The 25,957-nt window shown below is 43.4% G+C and overlaps 1 protein-coding gene across 1 annotated transcript; it reads right to left on the reverse strand.

Moving 5' to 3' along the window:
* Positions 1-331: 331 nt before the first annotated feature.
* On the reverse strand, positions 332-21,610 carry LOC131451540 (solute carrier organic anion transporter family member 5A1-like). Its single transcript, XM_058622312.1, has 9 exons — positions 19,245-21,610; positions 10,920-11,052; positions 9,308-9,525; positions 8,088-8,252; positions 7,185-7,383; positions 4,898-5,057; positions 4,551-4,795; positions 4,413-4,477; positions 332-4,150 (listed from the first exon to the last, which is right to left on the reverse strand). The coding sequence occupies exons 1-9, from the start codon at positions 20,203-20,205 to the stop codon at positions 3,630-3,632; spliced, it is 2,667 nt and encodes an 888-aa protein (XP_058478295.1). The 5' UTR covers positions 20,206-21,610; the 3' UTR covers positions 332-3,629.
* Positions 21,611-25,957: the final 4,347 nt, after the last annotated feature.

The following is a 25,957-nucleotide window of genomic DNA, read 5'->3' on the forward strand; positions in this document are numbered from 1 at the left end:
TCACTGATCAGGAAATAATCAATAAAATGTTGACTTTCTTTAATAAAACTGTTTTTGGAGCTTCAAAATATCTAAAATGAAATTTCTTGTCCGAAATAACAAGTAAACTTTATTTTCCACCTAAAACCTTTCCTCGTCCTTCCATTTTCTGACATTTGTCTATTTTCTGAATTTATTGATTAGTTCTTTGATTCAGAATATGTTGATCAAACCTGGAAATGATGATGTTTTTGTCCACAAATAATTCAGTTTTAATGATTTGCTTTTTGTTGTGAAAATAAAACTTAGTCCATGTCTGCACTCAGTGAAAGAAGACGACCACAGATTTTCCTGTAATACTCTTTTATTTTTATTCACATTTTCATGAGTTTTCATGACATGAGTGAGAGACGAGTGTGAACGTGTGAACGTGTGAGTCCACGCGTTTCCACGACATCTCTGTCCAGTGTGTGTTCACTTTAAAAGACTGTACGTCTGAAATAAATATAACACTGATTTAAAATAAAAAACTCTATATGTGTGTACAGAGGTAAAGTGCCCCCTGCTGTCACAAAGACAGATTTTCTTTTCTTTTGATTTTTTTTTACAGAACCTACGATAACATTCAGACTTCACTAAAGTCTCTTCCACGCTAAAATTAGTCGGATTTTTAAACCCAGGTGAAGTCGCTATAAAACCGTGATAACATGATTCCCGATGCTAGTGTTTTTTGTTGTATTTTTAACTTCTGCGTGAATTTTGTCGCTTAAAAGATCGGATTGCTGAAATGTATGATATTGAGCACTGACGCCAATGGCTATGCTAATGATTGGCAGATGAATCAGCTGCGTTTTTTAGGCAGAAATGTTGTTTTAATGGCAAAACATTTAAAGAAAAGTTATTTGACCTAGTAAAATTCCTCAAATCAGTCGGAGCTAAAGCCGATAATACGGAAGAGTATTAGTGCCACATGTAAATTCTGAATTCTGATTTTAATCTCATCTGAATTCTGACTTTTTTTCCAGAATTCGGATTTTAATCTCAGAATTCGGACTTTAATCTCAGAATTCGGACTTTAAACTCATAATACAGACTTTAATCTCAGAATTTTACATGTGGCGATCAAATATGCGAGATTTCTAAAAACTCAAACTTAGCTAATTACTATGTTAAGGATGTTTTTACGTCAAGTGAAGAATCACAACTTGATTAAACTCACATCTTGTGAAAGTCGGAGGTTGTGAAGTTATGAAACGCAAAAACACTCGTCGTGACAATATGAATGTTATCTCAGGCGTTTTTACACACGTGGAAATGCGACGCAGCTCTCGTTGTAATACTGGAATATTATCGTGTTATTTCCTCCATTGCTACCAAGCTAGTACATTAGAAAAAAGATATTATCATAATTCAGAACATCGGAATTTTCTCGTACATTGGGTTCGGATTCCTGGGACGGCTGCCTCCAAACACGCACTAATTTTAATGGTAATAGCACTTTTGTCTGACAAATACCACAGAGATGGTTAACGACTGGCTAGCAACTTCTCTGACACTAGCTAACTTCCGAGTTCTGATGTAAATGGAATGCAACATAATACCCTACGTATTACTAAAAATTGTAACGTTACGTATTAAGTGGTAATCTTTCTACCAGGGTTCTACCAAAATACGTTTATGGCTAAATAATAACAAAAAAGAACGTTATGCGATTGGTCAAAAACACGGTTGTCAATGTCACTTTGAGGTCATTTCCTCTTCACTGTGCAACCTTTATTGGAATTATTCATAGTTTAATTGAAAAGAAATAAAAAAAAATATTAGTAGTTATATAATTAAAGAAAATTATTAGTTGCGGTGATCGGCAGCTTTTCCCTGTGATTCCGCTCAAACGGCGCAAAAGCTGCTACCGTGTTTTTCATTTTCACGTTCCACACTTCAAGTGTTCACAAACTGCTCCTCCTGTTCTTTTCATTATCGGGTTCTTCCGAAACGATACCGGTTAAGAACGTAATTTTCCACACAGAAGATACCTTGCTGTACTTTTAATGCAGTCTCGCAACGTGTCGCTAAATATTACGGTTACGCTATTTCATGCTCGCTGTGTTTCCTCGTTGTTGAACGTGATGTATAAGTAGCTAAAAATGTGACCATAACAAACGTAACGTATCGTTACGCGGTCGCTCAGCAACGCAGATTAGGGCTGAGGATTGGTTCAGGATATTCCACTCGGCAGACGTTCCACAAACACAACATACTGTTATGTTTAAAGAGGCCATGTTTATCAGGCACATCCATCAAGTGTTAACTGTGTGAGTACAATGTCAACATCCAAAACTTCAGCAAACACGGCTTCTTCTTCTTTCTTCTTCTTCTACTTCTTTCTTCTTCTTCTACTTCTTCCAGGATCCTGCAAATGGACCTCAGTGACCGATCCAGCTGGGATTTTGTGGTTTTTGTCTTTCAGGTTAAACCACTTTATCGGGGTGGGTGGCAGTGGGGGAGGCTGTGATTGTGTGGAACAATCTGACTTCCAGTGTTAATACTACATGTCATTGTGTCAGCAGAGCAACAAAAGAAAAGGATTTACGTCACACGGGAAAGTAAAGCTGCTGAGCCCAGTGACCTCTTTTCAAAGTTTTTAACCCTAAAAAAAAACCAGATGCTAAACATCGTTTTCTTTCTTTCTTTCTTTTACATAGCACCATGCCATCGGTTTCCAGTTCTTAACACTTGCTCGATCGCAGTGTCTCACATTTCCATGGTTGTTTTTCCTTTTTTGTTGTTTTTTTTTTGAGTGTTGATGATATGCAGAGTTCGTAAAACAGAAATCACTCACACGATATTTAAGAAATTAAAAAAAGATGGAGAAGCAGCAGCACACAGGCGTGAGGTGAAGAGGCAGGAGGAGGAGGAGTCACCTGCTCAGGTGACGTTTATTCTGACAAGTTCTGAGATTACGCTCAGAGACGGGCACCGGCACGGTTTCCGATCAGGTTCTAGTTTCTGTCATGGACATCTGAAACCAGTCCACGTTCACGCAAAGTTCCACCACCATCGACAGTGGCAGCAAGGTCCTTCCTTCTTCTAATTCAAAGCTGGTTGCTTCTCAGGAAGTTAACCCCTCTAGTTTTGGTGTGAACGCGTTGGCCGGTTAAAAATTTGGTTTCGGGAACCAGAACCGCGCTGGAGTCGTGCCGGTGTGACACAGGTGCGTCTGTATATGTTCTTTACACGTGAGGTGTGACTACTGTGGAAATGGAAGGCACGTATTGCCGGGTGAGGGAGGGTGAGGGAGGGTGTGGTGGTGACTAGTGATGAAGAAAAGCCTTTCCGTCTTCTTGCTGCGGCGGCTGGTGGACGATAAAGACAAACACCTGGCTGCCGCTTTAAATGTTTTTTACTATTCAACGAGATTTGCCAAGTCCTGCAGCAGAGCCGGGGTCTCCAGGCTGCACAGTCTCCAGACTAGTTCAAGTATTCAACAGTTCCAGAAGTTCAGGGTTAGTCAGGAACTCCAGTTCGTGGTTTCTGACCTGCAGTTAGAGCTTTCAACCAACCAACATGAGTTTGGAGATGAGAGGCAGACTTCCCTGTGATGGGCAGAGCCTTTAACACAAGCTAAAATCCAGCTGACCCCCCCAAAAAACTCAGACTCGGACCGAAACACGTTCCAGTGATCGGGCCGGCGTTGGAGCGGGCGTGGCCGCAGGTGACGGTGCAGCCGGAGGGGGAGGAGTCAACCCCTTGATCTCGTTGCCAGGGCAACTCTGGGTGCTGACGCCACGGTTGAGGGGGCCGGCGCGCAGCGGGCCGTTAGCCGGCAGAGCGTTGGGGTCGCTTCGTGGGATGTTGACGGGGCAGGAGCGTGTGCGGGCGTGGCCCTTGTGGCCACCCGGGTGGCAAACGAGGCTGCCGACCGTGTCGACGGGGGACAGGTGGCGCTTGAGCCACCGCTCCACCCGCTCCTCCTTGTACTTGATGGAGTACCAGGTGAGGAAGATGAAGAGGAATCCGAAGAACTTGAGGCTGGCGGCGAGGCCGAAGTAGACGAAGCGCAGCGAGGTGACGTCATACTCCCAGCAGGAGCCGTGGACACCGCAGTCCTGCTGCCACAGCATGCAGGTGGTGTCGATGACGGCACCAAAGTAAATCGGTGTTGGGATGTAGGCTGAGTGAGGGAGAGAGGGAGGACAGAGGAGGAGGAGAAAGAGGAGAAGAGAACAGATGAGAAAGAATGAAAGGAAAATTTAAGAAAGAAGAGAATAAAAACTGCAAACATCTATTCTCGACATTGCCATGAATCAGAGGTTGTCTGGATTTTAAGGATTTAATGAGCAGATACAATAAGGGCTTTACAAAAGTCCCTCCTCTGGCACTAATTAAAGAATAATCATTGCTTCTGTGGTTTTTCCTGCAGGGATTTTACTCACCGAGCGTCCGGAGGAGAACAAACTGCATTCCCAGGGCAAACGGCCTCTCCTGCTCCGCTACAGACCTGCAACACATCAACGTTCACACTGAGGCACTCAAAACATTTATATGTTTGAAACGAAACCAGACGCTCGTACCTGAGGGTGACGATGATGGCGGAGGGCTGAGCGCACGCTGTGATGAGCGTGACAATGAAGAGGAAGATGAGGAAGGGAATGAGGGTGCCGCAGGCGCGGTTGCATTTCCCCGACACAGCGTAGCCATTCTCGTTCAGGTAAGTTTTTACGATGACGAGCTGCAGCTGGTTGCCGCCCTGCCCGCCGGACGACGGCGTGATGACCTGCCGACTCTGGACGCAGGCACAGTCTGAGTAGTTACGACTCTGGGGAGCAGAGTGCAGAGTTTTAGTTTGACAAGTGTGGTAGGAGTGTAAATTTATCGTAATAAAAACAGATGCTTTGGCTCCAGTGTCCTCGTCTCTTACCCCCGTGCTGTCGTTGGCCACGCTGCTGCAGCCGGCCAGGCACGGGTTAAAGTACGTGATGCCATCCGAGCCGCAGACCGGAGCGTACTCGTGGATTTTACAGCCGCAGTTCACATTGCAGCCACCGGTCAGGTTCCTCTGGGTCATGGTCAGAGTCGGTCTGCAGAGAAGAAACATGTCATTATTATCATTTAAAGTGACCGGTAAAAATTGATTATGACGGGATTTTTATGACCCTGTCAGTCAAAATGACAGACAACGAAAAAGTCTAGCGCGACCTCTGTTACAAACATTAAGTCGTTTTTATGGTCAAAAACCTTCTAGTCACTGCAAACAAGCCGATGTAAATGTCTCATCACTGACGCTCTCAGGCCAAAACCACGCCCACAGAACACGGACTGTCTTGTGATTGGCCAGTGACCTGGAAGTGACGTAATTGGCACGTCAGCTCTCAGACACGCAGCTCCCCCTCTGGAAAGGCGGATACACTGCTAGCAATTATCAAAACATTGAGTAATGCCGTCGTCACGACCGCTCGCTGTAATCCCTCACGCATTTGATCTGGAGTCTGATCCAGAGTCAGAAGACACTGTGACAGTGAAAGACTGCTGCAGGACGCCTGTAGCTTGGATAACGTTGTGGTCACCAAGATGATAAACACACATGCATATGAAACCCGAGCGAACGCGTGTAGATTAGCCTGTAGCCAACTATCGCTAATGCTAAACGACAGAACAAGCACACAAAGACAGTTTTACAGTTTGTAAATATTGTAATATACGTATTGTTGGCACTGCTCCTTCCTTTAGGTGAAGTTTGGTGCTGTGTCCTGCTTTATATTGTCCGAAGTTTGTGTAACAATCACCAGTGACGTAATTAGCCAACGGAAGTGCCGTTCCGCTTTGTAGGGCTCAGGAAAACAATAAAAAAAAAACAATAAAACCCTGCGCTCTCAGCAGATACACACACAAACGCAGCGTTAATTGGCACTTCCGGGCTATGGCCTCTTTAAATGCCAAAGTCAGTTAGTGATGGAGGCAGAAGTGGATCAACAACTCCTGTGTGTGATATTAAAATCACTCATTTTCTCTATGAACAACTGGACTGGACAGTGTTCAGTCAGCACTCACAGTTCAGCTCACGTGATCCCAAAATTTGTGTCTTTGCCTTTTTGCTCAGGACAAGAGACACTAAAATTTAACCACCTCAACCATCCACTGTTTCTCTAGACATCCTGACGACTGGAGGAGGAAATGCAAACGAGGACAAACATCAGTGATAACGAGATAAAAACGATCAGAAAAGATGGAGGTGGGACTAAAAGGGCACTGAGCCAAGGATCTTCCGCTCTGTTCCCTGGACATGTTCCATCGTCTGAAAACTCACTTCCTCCACGCAGCCGACCACAGATGAGCGATAAAAAGTAACTCTGTCAGGCCAGGATGTGAGAGAAGAGAAGAACCACGCTGCACACAGGAAGTGGCAGTTAAAAACCCTGCAATTATGAGCAGACATCTTCTTTGTTTTTCTCCTGTGTCATTTAAATGTCATTTAGAGAGGAAATGTAACAAATGACCCAGAAGTAACTTAAAGAATCCTTTGTTATTGTTTGTTATGCCATCTCACCATAACATGTCTCACCACTCATGTCACCAATTCTTACACACTGGACCTTTAAGACACCTTGCAAGATCCTTGGAACTTGAAACTTTCCTTTTCAGTCTGGCTTTTGATTTAATTTATATTTATTTATTTACATTTAGCATCTACACTTACAGTGAGCTGTGGTCCTGTCGGGACGAGCCAGGTTTCGGACAAAAATCGAGAAAAGATTGAGTAAAACAAGGTGAATTTAAATTGCTTTATTAAAAATATGGATAATAAATCTCTAAATCTTGGGCACGGATCAGGCTCGAGTCGCGTTATTTTAAGTTCTTCTCATGAAACATAAAGTAAAATAGAGTGAATTTAAATGAATTGTTTTTAAATGCATAACTAAAAATATGGAGTGAATAAAGGGCGAATTTAAATGTATGTTTTTTTTAAAAACAAACTTGACTGACTAAACATATGGAGCCTGTGTCGCGTTTGGGTCGGGTTCGGCTCGACTCTACACTACGTAAAGAGGGCAGAAAAGTATTGAGATCGTAAAAAGACAAACTGGAAAAAAACTTCCACTTCAGACTTGACACAAAACAAAGAGCTGAACATAGAAGTGACCACATCGTTTCTCTTTCCTGTCGACAGTGACTCACTACCGCCCCCTGTCTGTGTCGCAGAGCCTCACCCGGTGGTGTAGGGGATGTTGATTCCTCCGAGGTTGATGCTCTCGCAGCCCACGATGAACAGCGTGGAGAAGCAGAGCAGAGAGACGCCACTGCAGATCATGGCGAGCTTAGCCGACTCACGCGCTCCCAGCTTCAGCTTCTTGATGATGTAGCCGCCGAGGACGATTCCGACGCCGGCGCTGGGCACGATGATCAAACCTGGAAGGGAAAACACGCAAATATCGATTCATAAAAAGCCTCACGTGTTTAAACAGGGTCCCCACACCTTGGTGTGAATTTTCAACAGAATGTGCTGACTCAGCTTAAGATGGGAGGACAATTTGTAAGAGCTTTGTCTTCATCCATGATGGCGTCCACTTTTATTGATTTGCAGCACACTCTGCATCTGGACAAGTGACTGTCCTTGGGATCTTGGTCAAAGTCAGTCTTTGTCTTTGGTGAGACAGAGATCCTGGAATTTATCATTTCCCAGACATCACGTCGTCATTCGCTCACTCTTGTTTTAACTTTACTCGCTCGTTGTTCCGCACGGAATCTCTAGTCAACGAGCAGAGAGATGGGCGTAGGAAGGCATTTACCTAAATATCATATACTGTAACTTCACTTCTTTCTTGCACAAAATTCAAGCACTTTCAATGACCTATGTCTATTTAGGGCATTTAAAAAAAACAACAACTTTAAAGGGCCTTGAAAAAAGTTAACATTCAAAAACTTTCAAGGATTTCAAGGACCTGTGGGAACCCTGAAGGGCACGTCAGTGGAGGGAGACATGTCTATTAAGGGCAATTTTCAAAACTTTCATGGGCCTTGAATTTGGGAAAAAAAAGTTAAGTACATATTACGGTCAATGTCTCTGCGGGAGACATTTAGAGCCTTGAACGTGTTGCGCTGATTCCACTCACCGGTGTAGATGCTGGCGTTGGAGGCCGGGATCCCAAACTGTGACTCGATGAATTTGGGGATGAAGGTGATGAAAGCGGTGACGATGGCGCTTTCTGCTGTGTACGACAAGCTGACGAAGAGGAAGGTGACGTTGCTGAGGATCCTCACTGCTGCTTTGGGAAGGTCTGAATGAATGAATGAATGAAGGTGGGGAGAGAAGAGCATTTTGTGACTTCCTTCGTTCTGAATTGACTTCCCGATTATTTGTACCACACACCATCAACATTCCTGTCCCGTCCATTTAAGACAGGGAGGACACGTTCGAAGAAGCTTGACTCGATTAAAAGGCGTCCCTCAAGGCTCTGCTTAAGGGTCCCCCCCAATGATCTGGCAGGGTTAGGGTTACCCTTTGACTGCCCCAAATAATCTGTGTATATGCTGATGACACTATTGACTATATATGACTATATGTACATCACACCCTATTTTCTAATGCAAACATACAAACCTCCAAGCCCCTGTCACGTGATCATTTATCACTTAAATAATTCCTTGATTCCTTAAATTTTTACTGTTTCTCTTTTCTTTCAAGGGCCTTGACAAAGAAGTTCACATCCAAAAACTTTCAAGGATTTCAAGGACCTGTGCGAACCCAGAAGGGCATGACAGTGGAGGGAGACATGTCTATTAAGGGACAATTTTGAAAAACTTTATTACCAAATTCAAGGCCCTTGAAAGTTTTCAAAATCCCCCCTTAATCCTTTTAAGGATTTTAAGGACCCATTGAAATTTTTACTTTTTTTTTTTCAAATTCTGACAGAATTTTTCCTGGATTTTTTTTTTATATTTCCGGCTGTTTTCTGGAAATAATGAGATACTTTACTGAATCTTTTTGGGAGCTCGACTGGAAGCAAACACGTTCCCGATTAATTTTATTTTGCCATGAAATAGAGACACTGGGAGAGTTAGATTTCCTGCTAGTCATACAATTTAACCAGGGAAAAATCTCATTCATTCATAAAATGCGACACTCTTCCATATCTTTCGCCTCCCAATTTCATTTTACTGCTTATAAATTGATCTAGGTCTCTTGTATTTGTTTCTTTTTGTATATTTTCTGGTATAATTTTCTGTTTTTTGTTGGTCATATTGTAATCATAGCGTTTATTTTGCACTTGACATGTGTTGGGACACCCTCAAACACCAGAGAGAGACATCGGTGACGTCACATCTCCGGTACCTTTAATGTCCTTGCCGAAGCCCATGGACGAGGTGACCGCCTGGCTCTTGTTGTTGCTCTTCTCCTTGAGGACGTCGTCGTCGCTGGACAGATCGTCCATGCTCAGCTTTTTCCTCCTCTTCTTCTTCTTGTGTCGGGGCGGCAGCTTCTTGGGGAAGGCGAACATGGGGAAGATGACGAGCAGCATGGCCACGGCACACAGCAGGAACCCGCTCCACCTGGACACACGCGAGAAGGTGGTGGGATAAAATGAATAAACTTTAGAGTCAGCACATGAATCACTGGCAAACTCGTCGGCCCTCTTCCTGCCATCATCACTCATGACTCATGTAGGAAGCCGTGGCTGCTGGTGAGTCACTGGTTATGTTGTCGGTGAGATGATGGCATCAGTAAGAGCAGCAAAACGACAAAAACAGACAAATTATTACAGATTTGCAGAGGATATGAAATATCAGGGGCCACACGGTGGGGTTGTGGTTAGCACTCTCGCCTTGCAGCGAGAAGACCCGAGTTCGAGCCCCGGAAGGGCCTTTCTGCATGGAGTTTGCATGTTGTCCCCGTGTGTGCGTGGGTTCTCTCCGGGTTCTCCGGCTTCCTCCCACAATCCAAAAACATGCAATGTGGGGATAGGTAAATTGGACACTCTAAATTGGCCATAGGAGTGAGTGTGAGAGTGAATGGTTGTTTGTCTCTATCTGTGTGTGGCCCTGCGATGGACTGGCGAACTGTCCAGGGTGTACTCCGCCTATCGCCCGATGTAGCTGAGATTGGCACAGCACCCCTCGCGACCCTCTGGTTGAGGATAAAGCGGTAGATGATGACTGACTGATGACCACACCCAAACGGCTGACCTTTGACCATTCCAAAGGTTGCACGGGTTTGAAACTTTTTTCCTCTAAATGTGAACATAATTTACAAAAGTGACATTACAATCTAGTCATGAAGAGATGAAACTGGGGATTGAGACGATTAACTCCTCAAGAAAAATGTTAATTGACGTTTTAAATCGAGTGAGAATTAGAAGTTCTTTTTACAACCAGTGCACTCGCCCCCTGGTGGCTATTCAATATATTTATTTTTTTAATTCCATGTTGTCCTCAATCAGCAAAACTGGAAGACTGTATATTTTACGGTCTGTGTGTAATACTCACACCTTAAAGTGGTAACAACAGCCAAATTCTCCCACACCAAAGCCCATAGAGAAAATCAGTGATTTTAGCTGGAGGGGACACAGGAGCTGCTGGTCCTCTGCTGCCTCGTGTGGTCACTTTGTGTCACTGAGGTCAATCAGAACAAAGGTTTTTAAAGGCGAAGTTTAAAGGCGAGGCAGCAGTGGATCAACAACTCCTGTGTGTGTGATGTTAAAATCACTGATTTACTGACTTTGGTGTGGGAGAGTGAGTGGTTTACACTATTTTAAAGATGGCAAACAACCCTGCAAATTCTTTCCTAATGTAGTGACTAATTTACAGCCATGTATTTAACACTTAATATCATTTTGAATTGGTAAATTGATAAGAAATAATTTAATTTAAGATTTGCTGAAAATGGGACTCGAAATTGGTCATAATTTACATTTCCATCAAAGTAAAAGCAAACAGACTCTTGTTACCAGTTGCCGATGAAGCGTGGGTCGCTCTGGTCAATGTTGACGACAGTCTTGGGGTCAACATAGAAGCCGATGAGGACTCCACCCAGCAGGTAACCCGCCGCTGGGCCCAGTGCTCCCATCACATACATGATGGCTGAGGATAGGAGGGAAAAAAACACACAGATGATAATAGATTTAATCCTGCAATAATCCATTTCTGCAACTGAGGCGAGACATGCATTTAAAAATAAAACAATACGTCATGTTGTTTTGCCATCGGACTTTGTGTTCAGTTCAAGACAAGCCAATATTTATGGCACTCTTGTCTGTGTCTGCCTCCATCACTAAGGTTAAATGTCTTATTTTGTCACTTCAGCATTTTAAAACCTTCCTTCAGATTGACCTCAGTGACACAAAGTGACCACACGAGGCAGCAGAGGACCAGCAGCTCCTGTGTCTCTGCAGGTAAAATCACTGATTTTCTCTATGGGCTTTGGTTTGGGAAGGTGAGTGGTTTACAAACTTCACTGTGGATTCTACCCCATGCAATAATCCTTTAAATATAATAAATATATGAATATGAACAAATCCAGCAGCCATAAAAAGACTAATTAATATGGATTAATATCATTTTCTTTCTCCAATAAAGCAAAAAAAGGGAAAATCTACAGTTAAACACTCGTCTAAACTCGCTGACATTTGTCTGACCAACCCTTATGCAACACTTCAAATCAAAGCTAATCTAGCATTAAGTGTGTGTTACAAAAGGCCCTGTGTGTGTGTGTGGAGGTCATGTGTGCACATCATATGATCATGCAGCAGCGGCGGCAGCAGCAGCAGCAGCAGCAGCAGCAGCAGCAGATTTCTCCAATTAGAGGGAATTAAAATCTTAAATTCCTTGGCCGGAGTTAAAGGCTGACACAAAAATCCACTGATGGCGTGACTGAAAAACTCCGTCAGAGCCAGGTACTGGGTCCGGTCCCAAATCTCCAGTATCGTACTTTTCAAAATAAAAATCACTGCATCTACGGCCGACAAAAACGCTGTTTAATTTGTGTAAAATGTTCAGACATGAAGGAAGATTTGTTCATTTTATAATAATCCCAAATTTTCTATTTGATTTCTTTCTTTTTCAGGAATAATAAATGTCAACTTTCTTTGAAGAGAAACATTAAATTAGTGTAATTCCTTTCTTATTTTGAGTCATTTGAGGCAGAGCGTGGCCAAAACACAAACCAAAAGACAGCAGACGATTGTGATTTAACTGAAAATGACTTTGTTTTTGAATAATCTGTGCGTTCATTTCCTGTTTAATGCAGAAAATATTAACAGTGACAGCCAATCAATCTTTACAGCGATGTCACAGCTGCTATATTACTACAACTATGCATTAAGAAATGTACGTAAAATCTTTTCAAACTAGATTTTCAGAAACAAAGTGTGTGTCTGCTGCTTTAAATTGTCTTAAATATACTTTTATAAGAGTTCCTGGGGCCATTCCCTTTTTTGTTGAATACAGCTCATTATTTGCCAGAAGATGTTCATTTTTGGTCGTCTCACTTCCTTAAATCAGCCTAAAACTTACTCATTTGCTCCTAGCCGCCTGTACTGTAAGTAAAAGCTTGAATATGTAGTATGAAGCCACACAGACATCGTTGCTGTAAATATTTCATTACATGTCATTAAGCAGACACTTTTATCCAAAGCGACTTACAGTGGAATTGAGTACAATCGGCCAGGGGTGGAGTCAAACTTGCGACCATGATGTTTTTCACACACAGGGTACCAGTCTTAACCACTGAGCCACTCCAGTGGCCACTCCAGTGGCTCAGTGGTTTCATAGCAAAACGGGGTTAAAAGACGTGAATGGGTGCATGCAACTGAGGCACGGGAGGGCTTTTATTTTGAAAGAGGAACAGGATGTGTATGTGTGATTGATCCGGACGTTTAAAGCGACAGGTTGAATCCAGAACCGGCCCTGTTCTACATCCTTGGTGGTGCTGTGACCACACTTGACGTCTGAAGCTCGAGTGTGGCTTCCTGACAAAATGGCGGTGTTTCTTTACGAGTGTAGCAGCGTGACAGAATGATGCGTGACGTTCTGGAGATCTGTTCCCCCAATGAAAGGCGAGGCGTTGTGTAACATGGACACAAAGAACATGCGTTCAGTGTGAACACGACCTTTAACCCTGTAAATAACTGAGAGATTCCTCATATCTTACAACCCTTTTCCCTTCATACGGAAGTCATTATATTCCAGAAATGCCAGCAGCTGTTGGAGGGTGAGCAGTTACTCATCAGCGGATCATCCTCGCAGATGCTTCATCACAACTCTCCTCTCAACTATTACATCATCCAAGCTCGGGATGATGGAGCAAAGCGACAGGATTGAGGGCTCAGGCCATCCAAGGAGACCTTGTGGCACCAAGGATAATCTCTTATCTCGTTGGAAAAAAAGGGAAAAAAACCTGCTGCCGGTGGACTGTCGCGTTACGTAACATGATGAAGAGGGATCTAAGTGGGAAACCCCCCCCCCCCCCAAAAAAAAAAAAAAAACTGATGTGTTTAGATCTGTATTGGTTTAGAACAGTTCATTATTTTGCAGGCAACCTCTTAGTGGACATAGAGAACAGGTAATTATTTAGCAGTCAGTCTGTCCGTGGATATATAGAATAGCTCATTATTTAGCAGTCAGCCTTTCTGTGGATGTATAGAATAGCTCATTATTTAGCAGTCAGTCTGTCCGTGGATATATAGAATAGCTCATTATTTAGCAGTCAGTCTGTCCGTGGATATATAGAATAGCTCATTATTTAGCAGTCAGTCTGTCCGTAGATGTATAGAATAGCTCATTATTTAACAGTCTGCTGGTGAATATCGATAGCAGCTCATAGATGTATAGAAGAGCTCACTATTTGTGTGTTTCAGTTTCTTGGTGTTTTTATAGGTCTCTGCAACAAATATCGGTGATTGACAGAACAGATTTCTAAAATTCAGTCAAACATCAGTCAAACTCTTCAAGTGCCTGCAATTCAATGTCTGCTTTCATGACATCTCCATTTTATTTTTGTATACGTGTGTAAAATGAGTGAGAGTGATTCTCAACTCTATAAAGTAGCCGGGCTGTTGCATCACCATCACCCACACAACAACACACAACACAGAACCTCTCAGGTGTTAATGCATCACGAGCAAAAGTAGCATCTGTAGCGTCGCTGCCTACAATCCTGAGTGCCAGCGACCAACACCGTAAAAAAGAAAGAGACGAATGGCAGCAGTAAATCAGAGCTAATGAAAGACAAAACGTCACATTCAGAGGTTTAAGAAGTGGACACGTTCAACGAGAGCTGATCCGTCGTAAATTTAAAAAACATTAGTCACACTGGACTTTTATTAGATCTTTGATTAGCAGAGGTTAAAGACAACAAAACCGGAGCGTTTGCATTTTCCAATTTTGTCCCACCGCTGGACAGCAGGAGTAAACCACTGTGAAAGTGACTAACGGACAAAGACATAAAAAGACAGTTTATGTGTGTGTGTCTGTGTGTTGGGGGGAGGGTTACAGTGGAGTGTTATGGTATAGCTGCAGTGCCATGGCAACCTGCTGACGAAGCACTGTCTGCTGACGAGCAGCAGCGTCAGATTCCCCCGGTTTTCATGAGCCTCACTTTGTCTGCGTCAATAACATTCCACAGTGCCAAGGAGAGCAACCTGTGAAGCTAAGCTATTGTTTATTTTTAACACTAAAAGAATCAACACAAACTTTGTTTCTTTAAAAGGTTCCAGTGTTTGACATTTAGAAGGATTAATGGGAAGAAATGTAGCATTCTTACATTTACATTTAAGCATTTAGCAGAGGCTTTTATCCAAAGCAACTTACAAAAGAGAAATAAGCTACAAAGAAGTAGTCTAGATAGAAAAAGTGAGGATGAGAGTGCAGGGGAGGGGGTAAGGTGAGTGCTAGGAGAAAAGATGCTCTTGGAAGAGCTGGGTCTTCAAAAGATTCTTGAAAATAGACAGGGACACCCCTGTTCTGGTAGTGCTCTGGATTGTGTTTGCGGGTTGTTCCCTAACATACGTACTACTGTCAAGACCTTATTTTCAGCAGAAACAGAAGTGGCTCTGCTATGAAATGGCGGTAAAACTTTCGAGGCGACGTCCGCAGACACAGCTACAAACCACAGCTAATGATATTTCAATTCATCCATTCATTCATCCACAGGACGACATTTGGTCACTTCCTTTTGTCGTCCTGCCGCTCTGTAATATCACAAGGACGTGGAACTGACCTGACATTTGTTATCGATAATTGCGAGTGTTTTTGTTAAGAAACTAAACGGAAGGAAACAAATCCTGGAAGAGGTCCACAGAGACGAGGCATGCAGACGAGCAGCAGAGTTAGCAGAAAAGTGACGACACTACTGCATCGCTGTGCTGGCTCATTAAAGTTTCTGCAGCGTTGCTGCTGCTGCTGCTGCCGCGTGTCAGAGCCAAACAGAGCATCTCTTATTGGCCTTACAAAGCAATATTGTGCTGAATTATTCTAATGGATGTCTGCTCCCGCCTTTGGCTCCCATCTCATATGTAGGTTAATGCAAAGCAGGGCCAAAAGGAACCAGAATTGTTGGTTCAAGAGACGAAAAAGCAAGTGTGCTGCACCCAAGCTGTGACAAATCAGGGTGACGGAGACGACATGCTGACCCTTGTCTTTGTCTTTACTAGAGCTGCCACGTTTCCAAAAAACAAGTTTCAGAAACAGATATTACGACAAGCTTCAAACACACATGGAGATTTAAACAGACTAATCAGAATCTTGTATAAAAAGTGGAAACACTAGTTTTACACCTCTTCACACTTGGTTTTCAGGAGCTGAGTTTGAAAGTTTGTATATTATTAATGTTTTTTTTATTTTAACTTTCAATGTCAGATTTATATTAAAGTCGCACGGTCATTGTATCTGTATTTAAATATAATATGTAAATATTAGATATGTAGAGTAGTATATATTTGTACACGTCATATATATATATATACTACTCTATTATTATTATTATTTGTATTGTATATTTTAATAGAAATAAATTAATAAATGAAGTTAAATATTTAAAATGTAAAAATAATAACAACATATATATGCATTTATTAAAAGTATTTCATGTTCATTTATCAACAACGTAGGTGGCGGTAATGAGGCTGCAGCACTTGGCGCCAGCCACCATTCGAACAGCAGAACAATACATACTTGAGTATTGAGAAACAACCACAAACTTGTGTACTCCCATACTTGGCAAGTATATACTCCCAGCGTACTTCTCAAGTATATACTTCCCAAGTAAGCAAGTACATACTTGCTTACTTGGGTATTGAGAAACGGCCTATGTCAGGCAATGATACAGTGCCACATACAGGCCTGGCATAGGTACTACAGCGACTGTTGTTAAGTCAGACACATTTTTCTAACCAGTTCCATTTTAAATGCTTGACACGCTAATATACTGTGGACGTCGTATCCTGAGCAGAGCTGATGCCTTTTAAAATGAAAACTGAGAAGTGAAGCTCGAGTCAAATGACACAGATTGATCTCTGTTTGCGTTTAACGCCGTGCCAGTAAAGCACCTCCTTGCTTCTGTATGCCCTCGATCAAACTTGATTTAGACAGTGATGCAGAGGCAGAGCAGCGAGGTAAACGAATATGGACGACATTCCAGCAGAATCTACAGCGCGGCTTCAGGTTTGCTAAAGACATCATCTCTGTCCATTCTTCTCATGTTCTGCCACTAACATAATAACCTAAGTAGGCTCAGTAGCATAAGAAGCCCATCTTTGCACAGCCCTTTGTGAACATTCCATGGCCAATATAAGAACCACTGCAGAGATAAATTAACACCTTAAAACATTAAGTTAAGAGTTTTTTCTTAACCAAGAACCTGAAGAAAGAACCCTTAATGTCCCTCCTTAATGTCCCTCCTCTAAATGTGTCCCAGAGTGGCATAGTTTTGTTCGGGTGAGTATTTATTGTGTGTTTCCATTAGGAATAGTTCCAAAATTACCAGCCCCAACCGTTCCAATTTTCAGCAACCATACCTTGGGGTACCAGGGTAATGGTACGGTACGGGTGGAGCAAGACCCACGACAGTCAGCTGATTGGACAACAGAAAAGTCTTGTTGAGACAAACAGCCGAAAACAGATGCAATGTATCTCACTGACACGGCCATTGGGCACGACGCACACCCTACCGCCTACCAAGTTAATGTACTGTACTCAATCAAAATGCAAGCCTGACCGAGGGCTTTATCATTCCAGACTGCACCATACTGTACCGTGATGGAAACACAGCTGTTGAACGCATCTTATTCGCTGCTCCTCGTGGCCCAACTTACTGGGAACCCTTTAGAAATGGGGTGGGTTATAAAAAATTATATTGTGACAAGGATGTGTCAAAATTGGAGAAAAAGGGGGTTTTGATACGGAACTACATATTGTTCACAAAATGAAACAAACTCAAATAACTCATTATAACTTAACCCTTCTGTTAGCTTGTGTTGTCGTCGCCGGCAGGATTTGGCCCACGTACTTCTCATTACCGTAATTCCTAGACCGTTTGTGATATCGTCAATTTTTCAAAACTAAAGCAGAGAAATAGAACTTTATCATTACACTAGAACCTCAGGACTTCCACGGGAACAATGGCCGTCCAAACGGTTGAATAACTGCCAGATAAGGAAAGTGAAAGTTATCTTGGAAAAAAGGGCCAGAGGAACTCCCTCACTGGACATTTCTTTGACAATTCTAAAGCCATAAAATTAAAATAAATCCAGATGACCTGAATTATCATGATGGTTCTAACTATTATTCATCAAATATTGGAATAGTTTAGCTTGAAATCTGCATTTTTCTACACTTTCTACCATAATAAAGCATTTAATTCTTCTTTTATTTAAAGAATCATTTCTAACCCCCCCCCACACACACACACACAAACACACACACACACACACACACACACACACACACAATTTTCAGGAATGTACATAAGCCCTTTCCCTCCCTGGTGCTCTTTCATAATAACACAGCTTTAATTAGGCTTTACCTTGTTTGAGGCAGCTGGGCCGAGAACTTCTAAGGAGGCATGTGATTGGGAAACTTTCCACGTGTGTGTGTGTGTGTGTGTGTGTGTGTGTGTGTGTGTGTGTGAGGGCTACAACGATTATTCGATTATAAATCGGTCACTAAATCAAATCGTCAACTATTTTCATAATCTCCTCGCCGATTTCGGTGTTTCATTTTTAATATATTAAAACAAGTTTCTCGGATTCTTCAACTTCTTAAATGTGAATATTTCCTAGTTTGTTTTGCTCCAGAAAAACAAAGAAAAATCATTAAAACTGAATCCTTTTGTGTTTGTGGACAAAAACAAGAAATCTGACATTTTACAGACCAAACAATGAGAACAAAATCCATGAGGAAAAGCGTAGGCTTAGATTATAAAAAGTATATAGAGTTACAACAAATAAGCATAATATATCAATGATTTCATTTATAAACCAACTTAAATTGCTTTATTTTTATTATTAGGGTTAATTGACTACTAAATCAACTTCAGATTTGTAATTGTGTGCACACACATTTTTCAATTTGAGAAACTGGTTCATATTTCAGGATATTTTCGAAACTGCTAATTAGGACACAATGGAATGGAGTTATGCTTTTAAAGTTTTGCAGTTAATGTGCTGTCATGTTGTTTTCAACATAAACGACAATATTTAACTTAAGTGTAACTTAAAAAGATATAGGTCGCGAATCAATCGGCAGTCGCATGTCAGAAAAATTGCATTTAAATATTTTAGTCTACTCGTTTAGCCATGTTCTGCACCTTGCTAGGTATATTGGGGGATTTTTACGACTTAAGGAAGAAGATAACTGCCCTTCCGTCTTTCACACCTACGGTCAATTAGAGTGTCAAATTTGTCTAATGCCCAAATCTGCATGTCTTTGGACTGTGGGAGGAATCCAGAGAACCCGGAGAAAACCCACACACACAGGGAGAATATGTGAACTCCACGCTCCTTGTTACGAACGGGTTGGGAACCCAGGTCTAAACTGTCCCCTTGTGAGCTAAATTTAAAAAATAATGTTAATGCCTAATATTGGTGCCCAATAATCGGCCAGGTCGATAACTGGTCGACCCCTAATAGGAGCATCAGCTGATCCTACGAAGATTACAAATGCAACACCTGTGAATTTTACTCAAACCAATCAGCGCACAGCTCATTTCATTGATTACATTGCTTTCAAACCTGGTTGGTGAAGCCTCTCATGTTTGAAAAAAAGTTGAGAACTCTTACCGAGATACAGCGACGCGTTCTCCTTCTTGACGTTGTCATCCAGGTAGGTGGGCCCCAGCGTGTAGATGGGCGTGGATCCCATGCCCACCAGGATCTGAGCGATGATGAACAGTGCCACATAGAGGTTGTGCTCGTTGCCCTCCTGGTCTCTGGGACAGGAAGTGATGTCGACACGGTCCCTGCCGCTGGTGTTGCTGTTCATGCACAGGCCCTCGTTGGCAGAGGACGAGTTGACTTCCTGAATCTGGTAGGGCGGGGAGATGAAGTGAGGTAAGGAGAAGAGAGCGGCGCCCACGGCAATGAAGACCCCACCGACTGCCAGCCAGCGAGGCCTCTGGCCCCTCCCACCAAAGTAGCTGATGAAGACGACCACAAGGAGGCTCCCGATGTCGAAACAGCTGACGAGCAGGCCCGACTCAGAGCTCCTGAGGCTGTACCTCTTCTCGATGGTGGTGATGACACTGCTGAGGTAGCCCGACACCATGAGCGACTGGATGAACGTTAGGTAGCACATGCAGAACAGGAAGCAGCGGGAGTCCTGTAAGATAAGACCCAGGTACTTCCTGCAGGGCAGACGGATCTGTGCTACCCTGGAAGCAAAGAACCCCGGGGGTTTTCTTCTCACTGTGGTTTTACTCCTCCGGATCTCCGTGTTCTCCATGTACGAGCTTGGTCTGTTCAGCGCCGACTTGCCCGACTTGGGCAAGTAGTTAGTTCTTGTTGGGGACTCTGCCTCGAAGGACTCCGCTTTAGCCGTGAGCTGGATGAATTCTGCACTCTCTTCCGCTGTTATGGACAGCTGCACAGAACTAGCGAGCAAGGTTTCCTTCTGTGGCTCAGCATCATTTAATACTGGCAAAATTGCAGTTTTAAAGTTTGCGCTGGGATCCTCAAGCTCACTGGAAACCCCGTCGTCTTTCTGAAGGGACGTGGACAACTCCTCTTCTTCGTGGTCTGCCATTATTTTCAGTCAATACCGCCGCTCTTTAGGGGATTAAAAAAAGGCAAGAAAATGCTCACGTATGTGTGTTTCTGTCCACTTGGATCACTAACATTAACAGTAGGTGGCGCAAAAGTCCAGGTCAGCACAGAAGTGGGATAAGTAGATCAGTCAGTCCACACATTCATCTTCTCGTCCACTCGTCGTTATTTCCAATTGTCCATTATTCGCTTTAACTTTTTCTCATTCCACTTTAACGGTGAGACAAATGCGATATTTCAGGACATTTTCAGAGTTGTCATTTCAATTTTAGTTATTTATATATTTTGGCTCAAATCAAAACTTGTGAGAGCAGGTTGATCTGACATCCATTTACAGTCCATGAGCTGTGCTTCCCAGTCCATGTATTATTAATAGTTGCATGTGCTCCCACAGACAGAGTCCCTGTGACCTAAAGAGACCCCCACCCTCCAAAAAAGGCAACAAAAAAAAGATAAGCAAAGCCAGAGCAGACTCACGGCTTAACTGCAGCACAGCCTCTGCGGTTTGTTTATCTTGTCATGCACATGTAATCCGGAGATAGAGGCCGGGGCCGGGTCTCAGCCTGGCCGGCATAGAGAGCTCCGGGGCCGGGGCTGCTGCTGGTGCTTGGCCGCCAGGGACGAAATGAAGTTGGGGGGGCTTTCTGCAGCATCCCCGACGCCGCTGCAGGTGAACAACACAATGTCACCTACACCTCCACCGGCAATGTAAAGAATGTGGAGGTGGTGGTGGAGGAGGTCCGCTTCACCTCCTTAAGTCCTCCTCCTCTCTCGAGTCAAGGGCATCCTCCTCCGCCCTCTCCCCACCACCGAGACCCGCACCAGCTGCCCTCCCAGCGGGAGAGCGACGCTGTCATTCAGTGGTTAAACGTCTGCATCAGTTGAGGGGGGGCTGGGGGGTCGTTTTTCCGTTATGAGGAAAATATTTAAATACAAATTCATAAAAACGACGTGAACCATCGACGTAAAAGGAGCGAGAAAAAATAATTTTCGTGACGGAGGTCGCGGCGCTGAAATACCGCAATGCCGCTGTCGCTCCGCCGCCGCTGCTGCTGCTGCTCGGTCCTGTTTTCAAAACAACGGCGTCAAGCTGCAATGCTGACAACGCGGAACCGGAAGTGGTGAACTTCAAAATATAACATAAATAAATGCGTCATTCAACATCACTTCAGATATGGAAGGGGAAAATAAGAACCACATGTACACACGCGTAAATCAAATAAAAATGCATATACTTATATCGGTAGGTTAACTACAAACAGAGTACACCTTGACTTTAAAAGGCTGCGGTTACATTGGGGATTCTAAGTTGAAAAGAACAACCGGAAGCGTCAGCTAGCCGGACAGCTAGCGGCCAAAGCCTAAGTAAATAAAGACAAAATCAAAACCTCGATGACAAATTTTCTTCGTGGTCATTAAATCTTCATGTCCGATTGACACGCGCTCGCTCTGTGACCTGAAACAACGAGATAATCTGGTAAAAAAAAACAAAAACATCAACATCGAAGGAGGTTTTTAAAAGGACACCGGAAACATCGGTTTTGCTTTCACAATAAAAGCAAAGTTAAAGAGAGAGAGAGAGGTGGTTATATTATGTCAGTCAGTCATCATCTACCGGTTTATCCTCCACCCCAGGGTCGCGGGGGTTGCTGTGCCAATCTCGGCTACATCGGGTATGTATTTGTATTTATTTATGTATATACGTTAATTTAAGAGCTCTTTTTAACCATGGAAGTAAAAGTAACCTACATATCACCATGGAGAAGCACTGGGACAAAGTAGAAAAACGTGAAGGTTTTTCTTAAGTTCTTTATTTATTTCACATAAATGGAACAACATTGATTGAAATATCTGCTTAAAATACAAGAAATACAAACCCATAATGGAGATATGTGCAGGTGGAACCCCAAAACAAGAAAATACACCACACGACAATTCAAACATGACAATTATGTCACGACAAAGAGAATAGGTACAACATTACACAACTGATCAAAGACAAGAAAAGTATGGGGAACTTCTTCAATGAATAGTGGAATGTCTAGTGTGATTAGGTAAATCTAAAATACAAACAAAAAAAGTTAAGTGGAATAAAACTCAATATATATGCAATTAAATATTGAACATCCCCAAAAACATGTTAGTAAATGAAATAAATACACAGAAATATGTGATGTAAAAAAAGCAACCGTGTGTACAACTGTAAACTTTAGTTTGTGTCAGACTGTAAACCACTCACTCTCCACACCAAAGTCCAGAGAGAAAATCCACTGCTGCCTCCATCACTACGTTCAAATTTTTATTTTGTCACTTTGGCATTTCAAACATTTAATTAAGACATTCCTCAGTGGCACAAAGTGACCACATGGGGTAGCAGTAGACCAGCAGCTCCTGTGTCCCTGTGAGCTAAAATCACTGATTTTCTCTATGGACCCAAAATGTCTCATCAAATCCAAATTCACTTTTACCTGAGTGTCTTGTTCTGCTGATGTCAGTAAATGTACATTTATTAAAAAGAAGAATCAACAGTACTTCTTTAAAATGTGTTAAATGTGATTATAGATTTGGGGATTTGGCAAAATTGGACACTCTAAATTGACTGTGAGAGTGGATGGTTGTTTGTCTCTCTATGTGTCCCTGTGATGGACTGGACTGTTGACCTCAGCCTCCTCACCCTTGCTGATACATCCAACAACAGCAGAGTCATCAGAAAACATCTGAAGATGGCAAGACTCTGTCTGGTAGCTGAAGTCTGTGGTGTAAAGGGTGAAGAGGAAAGGAGAGAGGACAGTCCTTTGTGGGACCCCAGCATTGCTGACCACTGCATCTGACACACAGTGCAGCAAGCGCACGTACTGTGGTCGGCCAGTGAGGTAGTCCACAATCAAGGGAACCACCAGCATCGCCGTCAGCTTGTCACCCAGTAGAGCAGGCCTGATGGTATTGAAAGCACTGGAGAAGTCAAAGAAGGTGACCCTCACAGTGCTCCCTGGCTTGTCCAGGTGGGCGTAAGCACGATTCAGCAGGTATATAAGGGCATCTCAACTCCAATCCGGGGCTGGTAGGTGAACTGGAGGGGATCCAGATGCGGCCTGACCAAAGGCCTGAGCTGCTCCAGGACGAGTCTCTCCAGGGTCTTCATTACATTACATTACATGTCATTTAGCAGACGCTTTTATCCAAAGCGACTTACAAGGTAATTGAGTACAAACTCGTGACCATGATGTCTTTGGCACACAGGGTACCAGTCTTAACCACTGAGCCACTCCACCCACTCTTCATGATATGTGATGTCAGTACCACCGGTCAGTAGTCCGAGAAAACAGTGGGCTGTGGCGTCTTTGGCACTGGAATGAGTCTTCCATATCACAGGAACTCTCTGGAGGCTCAGGCTCATGTTGAAGACATGATGAAGGACTCCACAGAGCTGTTCAGCGCAGGCTCAGAGAAACCTTGGACTGACACCGTCAGGGCCTGCAGCCAGTAAGGCTCAGTTTGCTCAGCTGTTGGTGACGGCTTGCTAGCGTAGTCTACCGCGTGCCGTAATAAGAAGACGTAACCAGTGGGGTAGGTAGACTAGTCCCTGTCAAGCCTTGTACTTGGAGCCCCTTTATATATTTATTAATTGTTTGAACGTTAAAGGTTTAATGTAGCCGTCCTCCGGAGTGTGCGGTTGACGGAGTCATATCCTTGATTTTCACCGAAACATGGCTAAACAACGGAGTACCGGACAATGCTATCATGTTAGCCGGCTGACACACACACCGAGCAGACAGGACAGCAGCTGACTCATTACATTACATTACATGTCATTTAGCAGACGCTTTTATCCAAAGCGACTTACAATAAGTGCATTTAAACATTTGGGTACAAATAAGAGCTAGAAGTAAGTAAGAGCTTCAAGTAAATCTCCGGTAATTTACTCCGGTAAGACTCCGGTAAGACCAGAGGAGGAGGACTGTGCATTTATATTAACAATGCTTGGTGTACAGACTCTATCACTGTCCGGAGACACTGCTCAGCAAACCTTGAGTTCTAATGGTGAAGTGTAGGCCATAATATCAGCCCAGAGAGTTCAGCTCCACTATTGTAACTGCAGCCTACATCCCCCTAGATGCTGATGCCAAAGCTGCAATGCGTGAACTTTACACTGCCATAAGTAAACAACATACTGGTCATCCAGAGGCTGCATTTATAGTTGCTGGTGATTTTAACCACTCCAACTTAAAGACAGTGCTCCCTAAATTTCATCAGCATGTTTCCTGCCATACAAGAGGAAACAAAACTTTGGATCATGTTTACTCAAACATTGCAGGAGCCTATACCACAACTCCCCTCCCCCACCTGGGTCAGTCAGACCACCTCTCATTGTTCCTCATCCCCAAGTACTCCCCACTCATCCAACTTGTGAAGCCATCAGTGACAAACATCAAAGTGTGTCCAGTGGGGACAGACACTGTACTTCAGGACAAGTTCCATCACACAGACTGGAGTATGTTTGCTTCTCAGGCTGTGGTTCTCACACAGATACCAACATCTACACTTCCTCTGTGCTGGACTATATCAACACCACCATTGACAGTGATACAACATGGAAACAGATCACCACATACCCAAACCAGAAGCCATGTATGAACAAAGAGGTGCGACTCCTGCTGAAAGCATGCAACATCGCCTTCAGATCAAACCTGAGGAGGGGCATCATCAAGGCCAAGCACTGCTACAAGCAGAAGGTCGAGGAACACTTCTCCAACTCCGACCCCAGACGCATGTGGCAGGGCATCCAGGCCATCAGTGACTACAAACCCAGCAACTCCACCCCAATAACAACAGATGTCTCCTTTCTGAACAAGCCAAATCACTTTTATGCTCGTTTCGATAGAGACAACAGTCCAGTTTTGCTTAGTGTTTATGAATGGCGCTAGATCACGTGGCCTATAGCAATTGAACCTGTTTCTCTTTGTTCCTATGATGGACTGGACTGTTGACCTGTCCAGGGTGTGACCCAACCTTTCACCCTTTGTTAGCTAGGATTGGCACCAGCAACCCCAACGACCCTCATGTGGAGGACAAAGTGGTAGAAGATGAGTGAGTGAGTGAGTTTTAATGCAGTTTCTTCTTTCAGCCACTTGGTGTCACCAGTGGTCTCACATGCAGAAGTGGGGTTGGCAGAGGGAGGAACATAAACGGCCACTAAAATACCCATGGGAAAATTCCCTAGGCAAATAATATGGTCTGAGTCCAACAGCACACAGTTCAATGTCCGGGCAACAAATCTGTTTTTTGATGTGGATGTGCGCAGGGTTACACCACCAGTTGTTGACGAGAACGGCAAGCCCCCCTCCTTTCCTCTTACCGCTCGCGGAGCAGTCCCTGTCAGCCCGAACACTGTGGAAGCCCGTGATTGACGCGTTGTCGTCAGGAATGTCCCGGTGCAGCCATGTCTCCGTGAAGCACATTAAACTACACTCCCGGTACTCCTGCTGACTTTGGGCCAGCGCCATCAGCTCATCTATCTTATTCGCCAGTGGCCGTACGTTCCCAATGATGAGATATTAGATATACTGTAGCCTCATCTGTATCTTTTCCTGATGAACTCACATGATGATTGTTGTTCTGTATCTAAATGCTGACACAGTTCCTTTTCTTAACTTTTTTAGTTGCATACATCTGATTTAATCTTGATTAATATTGATTACCACTGTTAGAATGACGATAGGAGGTCATGCACA

This window comes from Solea solea, chromosome 1 (assembly GCF_958295425.1).
Source record: "Solea solea chromosome 1, fSolSol10.1, whole genome shotgun sequence".
Lineage (NCBI taxonomy): Eukaryota > Metazoa > Chordata > Actinopteri > Pleuronectiformes > Soleidae > Solea > Solea solea.